At 37.1% G+C, this 6,930-nt stretch overlaps 1 protein-coding gene across 1 annotated transcript; it reads left to right on the top strand.

Annotated features, from left to right (window-relative positions):
* On the top strand, positions 3,165 to 5,173 carry LOC109946708 ((R)-mandelonitrile lyase 3-like). The gene is made up of 4 exons (XM_020555316.1): positions 3,165 to 3,264; positions 3,402 to 4,061; positions 4,157 to 5,000; positions 5,140 to 5,173. The coding sequence occupies exons 1-4, from the start codon at positions 3,165 to 3,167 to the stop codon at positions 5,171 to 5,173; spliced, it is 1,638 nt and encodes a 545-aa protein (XP_020410905.1).

Below are 6,930 nucleotides of genomic sequence, written 5' to 3'. Positions count from 1 at the left end.
CTTCCATTTGATTACGTTTTGTTCCAGAGAGAGTCAAAAGTCCTGTATTGGAAATATAATTCAAAATATCAAAATTCTTCGAAAATATTAACCAAAATATACTAAGAATGAGATTAAATATATAATATATAATATACCCATCACTAAGCACCAATTACAAGTTGTGTCTACGAGAATTAGCTAAAATTGATATGGATGTCATTACCGTTTTCCATTGCCATTACCGCTACTACCACCGTTGACCTTGTCTTTCCTTTTCTTCTCTTTGCCTTGATTTGCCTTGCCTTGTCTTGCCTTTACTTTGCCTTACCCTATTTTAGGGTTTGGGTTTGCCTTGCCTTTGCCGTGTTCATAGAGTTTCTCTGTTCTTTACCGTGTTCACAGGTTTTCTGTGTTCTTTGTCGTGTTCACAAGATTTCTGTGTTCTTTGCCTTGCCTTTGCTGTGTTCACAGAGTTTCTATGTTCTGCTGTGTGCCCTATTTTTATGGGTATATGGGTATATTATAATAATATATGTTATTATTATTACAATATAATATATGCATCTTAGTTCCCACATGGGTTTATTAGTTCCCTCCTAAGGAGGTGTTTTTGGTGAGCCCGGTATTAGCAATCCCTTCTAAGATTAGGATTAGATGAAACAAACACGGGATTAAATTTAGTCCAAACCAGGCCAAGCCAAGCCTGTGTAACAAATAGCCCCTAATGAACAAAAGGGGAGTGGGAAAAGAGAGAAAAAAAAATACAAAATTAGTGAAACACCCATTCCTAGACATGAAACTATAAATATACCCTACGCAATTTAAAACATAGAAACACACCCAAAATAAACCCAAAAATCAACAATTGTATATTTTTTAATTTAATTAATAAGATGAAATATCTTTATTACCCTTTTTAGCATTAAGTTAGTTTTGGATCTCGTTTGAAGCCTCCCTCAGGTTTGAAGCATCAAGCCCTCCCTCAGGTTTGAAGCATCAAGCCCTCCCTCAGGTTTGAAGCCTTAAGCCCCTCTCCTGCTTCAAACCACCATCTCTCCTTTGTTCTCTCCCTTCTTCCCTCTCTATGCCTTCAAAGTAAACCAAATAGTCTCAAAGCCATGGACCAACACAAGACCGACGACAATCTCCGTTACGTAGGTGGCCTCACACGTGTTCTCGCCGCCGATGCCTCCATTTCCTTTGCAGGTTTGTTCCATCTGCTTCAATTCGTTATTTTCATTTTGATTTTTGCTTAATTTACTTGAATTTCTACTTGATTTCTCTTTCGCATGCACCAACCCCGACGGATCGCCGATTTCCACCGACGATATATTCCAAAATGGCCAGATCTGTCTTGTGTTCCTGATTTTCAACCTGGATCTCTTCTTCGCAGATGCCGTCGACGATGATTTTTCCATAGCCAAAGGGGCTGCCGCTTCCTCTTCCTCTCTGCGGCCGCCATTGAAGAAGCTCTTCTTTGAAGAGCGGAATACGCCGAACTCGGCAATGTCGTTTTAGTATACAATTTGTTATCTGTAAGTCATATGAGCAGTTGTTAACTTCCAGTAAGTGGTATGAACAGCTGTTATACTGTTCATACCCTGCAACTGAGTTGATTTAAATAACATAGTAATAACAGTGTACTTCTATGACATAGTATTAACAGATTTTCAGTAACAAAGCATGCTCTATATTTTGCTCTATATATGGCTGTGCACTTGAAGTTTATGATATGCAAAATGTGATTTTTATTAGGACAATAGTTCTATGACATAGTATTAACAATGTACTTCTGTGACATAGTATTAACAGTGTACTTGTTTTTTCCTTGTAAAGGTATTTCCTTTTGCCTTTGCGATTGTATCTGGTGAAACTATGGACAATTGGAGGTGGCAGCAAAGGATATCGAATCTCTTGTTAGGGTTTTTTGGATTTTTTGTATGAAATGGTATTTACAATGTTTTTGTATGAAATTGTATTAAGAATGTTTTTCTATGAAATTGTATTAACAATATACTTCTATAGCATGGTATTAACAATGCACTTTTATGACATGGTATTAATAATGTACTTTTATGACATGGTATTAACAATGTACTTCTATGATATGGTTTGCGGAGGTTTGATGGAGAATGAAGGGTCGTGGGGACAGACCCTTGGTTTTCATGATTTTTTATTTTATTTTATATTAAGTTTGGGTTTTTTTCAAAAAAAATCTAATATGGGCTCGCTGAGCTTGTTTTGGGTTCTTTTGGGAATTTTGTGTTGGGCTTATTTTAAGTTAATCAATGGCAGAGATGTAATTTATACGAACTTCAATACTAATTTTATATGTAGTAAATGGTTTTTGGGTGTGTTTCTAAAGTGCATTCTATGTAGGGTTTTTTTATAATTACAGCCCCTATTTTGGGTATATTACTAAAGCTCCCAAAAAAAAAACTGTCTTATCTATATCTATACATATATGTTAGGTCGGGGTTTGTATCTGGGATTGTGTGGTGCGGTGGCCATTCTTGAATAACCCCTACAATTAGCTAAAACAACTTGGAGTCGTGGGAGTCATGAAATGGAACCTAAGTAAGAAGGCTCCAAATTATAATTAAAAAGAGAGGTGCCTAAAATTTAGGCACCGACCCTTGTAAGAGAACACCTTGGAGTCCTTGGGTTGCTGGACACCTCCTTGGCCTTTAAATGTCCTATAGCTTGGAGAGTTTTAGGGAATCCATGGGTAAACAATTAAGACGTACTATTTGTTCACTATACGTACTATCAGGTCAAAGATAAAGAAGGCTAACCCCGTTTATAATAGGCCTCTGATCTAGATCAATTACGGATAAAGATTCATGAGCATTTCAAAATATTTTCTATTAGGAATACGATTCTAATAATGTTTTTTTTTTGGTTCCAACGATTCAAATATATTAAGATACATTGTTTTTTCCCTTTACATTATTTTCTTTTCTGAACATGGACCAATCTATGAGATTTGAAGTGTTTAGAGGTCAGTTGTATATTAAATTTGTACTGTGATTTTTGACTTTAGCAAATTCGTGTGATTTTTGAAATCTTGATTTCTAATTGAATTTACCAAGTGTAAGAGTGCTCTCTGTAAATTCCATAAGAGGCCATGAAAGTGTTTTTCAATTTTCCAGGTGGAAAGACGTCTATCTGGTTTCAAAGAGATGGACAAATCGATAATATCTGCTACACTATTGGTGTTGCTCCTTTTTGTCCTTCATCTTCAATCAGAGGTTCATTCGTTCGCCACTACTTCCAATCATGGTAAATTGCTTCATCTGTGATTCCATGAAAAAGAAATAAAAAAATGAAACAGCAAAAGAGAATGATAAACTAAGATGAAATTACATGTTCTATATCTTATCATAACAAATAACTCTTCATGTCTTCACATTTTTCAGATTTTAGCTACATGAAATTTGTGTATAACGCAACCCCTCCGCAGTTAGAAGCAACATATGACTACATTGTAGTTGGTGGAGGAACAGCTGGGTGTCCATTGGCGGCCACTTTATCCTTGAATTACTCGGTGCTCCTTTTGGAAAGGGGCAGTGTTCCTACAGCATATCCCAGCGTTCTGCGTGAAGATGGCTTTTTGAACAATCTCATGCAAGAAGATGATGGCAAGACACCAGCTCAAAGATTCATGTCAGAAGATGGTGTTCCTAATGTAAGAGGCAGGGTCCTAGGAGGGTCAAGCATGATCAATGCTGGCTTCTACTCAAGAGCTGACAGGGAATTCTTTCTGAAATCAGGAATTGAATGGGACATGGATTTGGTGAATAAGGCATATCAGTGGGTTGAAGACAGTATCGTGTTTTCCCCGAACTTGACACAATGGCAATCTGCTGTAAAAGAAGCTTTGTTGGAGGCTGGTGTTGGTCCAGACAATGGACTTAATGTGGATCACATTAAAGGAACTAAAATTGGGGGTTCAACTTTTGACAATCATGGAAGGAGACATGGAGCTGTGGAACTTCTGAATAGAGGAGAGCCAAAGAACTTGCGAGTTGCTGTTCATGCCACAGTAGAGAAGATCATCTTCTCTTCCAATACGTCAAGTATATATCTTGCATATGTGCTATGATGAACAATTAAGTTTATGTTCAGTAAGAAATTGTTTGATATTAATTAAATAAGCTAGTATCTAATGCAGGTTTGTCAGCTATAGGAATCATATATAGTGATTCGAACGGGAGATCTCATCGCGCATTTGTACGTGGTAAGGGAGAGGTTATATTGAGTGCAGGGGCAATCGGGAGCCCTCAACTTCTACTACTTAGTGGTGTTGGCCCGGAGTCTTACCTATCATCCCTGAAAATCCCAGTTGTGCGTTCCCATCCATATGTCGGACAGTTTATGTATGACAATCCTCGTAATTTAATAAACATTTTGCCTCCATTCCCACTAGAACCCTCAGCTGTAAAGATTGTAGGCATTACCAATGATTTCTACGTTGAGACAATCTCTGGATTGCCATTTTCTTCTCCACCATTTAGCATTTTTCCTAATCCATCTAATCCCATCAAGGTAGATTCGAGTTACGGACAAATTGTTATCAAATTTCCAGGACCCTTGTCGTATGGTTCTCTTAAGCTACAATCATCGTCGGATGTTAGGGTTGGTCCAAATGTTAGATTCAACTACCTTTCAAATCCGGTGGACCTTGCTCGTTGTGTAAGTGGCATGAAGAAGATTGGTGATTTGTTAAGGACAGACGCAATGAAACCATTTAAGGCTGAAGATTTGCCGGGAATAGAAGGCTTCAAGTTTTTTGGACTATCTTTGCCAAAGAACCAAACAGACATTTTATCCTTTAAAATATTTTGTCAAGGTTCAGTGGCCACATTTTGGCATTACCAGGGTGGATCCATTGTTGGAAAGGTGGTTGATGGTGGTTTGCGTGTTATGGGGATCAACGCATTACGTGTTGTTGATACCTCCGTATTCAATTTCTCACCAGGGACAAATCCTCAGGCAACCCTTATGATGTTAGGCAGGTATGTTATAGACACTCTAAAACATAATAAAACTACAAGAAATGAATTATCAACAACTATGTTGTTGATTGGCTTGTTTGTAGTGAACTGTATGCCATATTACTACATTCTAACCCTCTGAATTTTCGGTTTTGGGCAGGTATGTTGGCCTTACGATGCTGCAAGCAAGATAAGCATGCAAGGGATGCTATTCATAACTCAACATTCCAACTGTTAAGTTTGGACTCCCTTAAAATCAGATTGACGTGTCTATTCGAAAAGTGTGTTAAAGTAGTCGTGCAGTATTGAAGTATTATATTTAGACCAAATGTAGCATGATCCTTTGCTTCTCAAAAATAAGCCCTTCAGTTCTAACTCAAGAAAACATAAGGTTAGCCTGGCGAAAAGGGTAGGCTGGGTTAAGTCCCATGATTGTAAGCACAAATTTAATTAATAAAACAGAACTGTTATACATGCTTTCAAATTAATTTCAATACGTAGATAAGCTAAAAGTCAGGATGGACATGGGATCAGTTCAATACAGGTTGGAGCTTAATCCCCTAACTGAACCAATCCAAATTAGGTCTAGCGGTGGATCGGCAATGCGGTCCGGCAATGGCTACGCATCAGATTCAGAATCATGCTTGAAATCATGCTTCAAAAGCAAGCAAACACCTTTTTGTAAGTTCCAGCACGCTTTCCAACTACATACCCTACAAGTGAGCCTGACTTCTACCTTTCCCAAATCCTTCCCCTATCCATCGAAATGTAGAGGATTCAGATCATCCCTTAATGGTCATAGAACCCATGCTGCGAAAAGATCCAAAAAGCACTTTGATTTTCAATAAAAAATTTAACGTAATAGAAGCACTTCTTAAAAAATGCTTATGAGCGTATAAGCGCCTTCTTCAGAAACAGTCCCATATAAGACATGTCCCAAACGGCCTCCTAATAAGCACTAAGTCTTGGCACTTGGTCTTGCTCTGAATTTCAGGATCTTTACCTTTTGGATTTAACTAATGTAACATCAATTAATTTTATAAAGGGTAATTCGATCAGGTGTCTTATCTATATTTATGTATAATAACGCAAAACAACTTGGAGCCCTAGGATTCAGGAAATGAAACTTAAGTTGGAAGGTTCCAAAGGATATTAATTAAGGAGAGATTTCTGCCCAAAATTTAGGCACCGAACTTGTCTCTGGGTTCAAGTCCTTTTGGATTGTAGGACCTGCATTGGCATTGTGGGGAATCTATGCTGTAATGAAAAAGGAGTTGTTGGCTATCGAAAACAAATTCCCTTAAAAGAATGATGTGGGGAGTTTCTATGTATAAAAAGATACTCTTTTCAGGATCGATGACGTACGTAGGCAGTGGGCAATAGGTGGGAGAATTAGGTGGAGAATACAAGGTTAGAGGAAGAATAAGGGAGGAAATAATGTGACATATTAAATAGAGAGATTTTGAAGAAAAAATTAAATGAAAAGTTTAGGATGTAAAATTAGGTGAAAAGTTTTTTCAAACGTATCAATTTGTGAGAAGTACAGTTAGGTCATGTCAAAAATTAGGCGAAAAATAAAAAAAAAAATTAAGTAAATAGATGAATTCATAAAGAGGTGAGAAGTTAGATAGAGAAATCATGTGACAAAATATAACAATTCAAATGACTTAAATACCCAACTGGTCAAACAAATCAACATAATTGTGATGTTCCTTACATTTTAAAAGTTAGAGAGATAATTTTCGAAAGTACTATCTTGTGTCAAAAGAATCTTGCTATGAAATCATAGTCTTTTGCACAGCAACAAGATAGTGAGAGCATTCGACAGAGAACACACTGTATCATCTCAACTATGACAAGGAAACTGTTAGTAGTATGCTCTAAAAGCCAACTAATTATACAATAATTAATGTTAAGGACATCTTATGTGATGACTTATTAAGTTATTCAT

This window comes from Prunus persica, chromosome G1 (genome assembly GCF_000346465.2).
Source record: "Prunus persica cultivar Lovell chromosome G1, Prunus_persica_NCBIv2, whole genome shotgun sequence".
Taxonomy (NCBI): domain Eukaryota; kingdom Viridiplantae; phylum Streptophyta; class Magnoliopsida; order Rosales; family Rosaceae; genus Prunus; species Prunus persica.
Note: the sequence above shows the minus strand (reverse complement) of the source record. Positions and strands in the feature narration are given on the sequence as shown.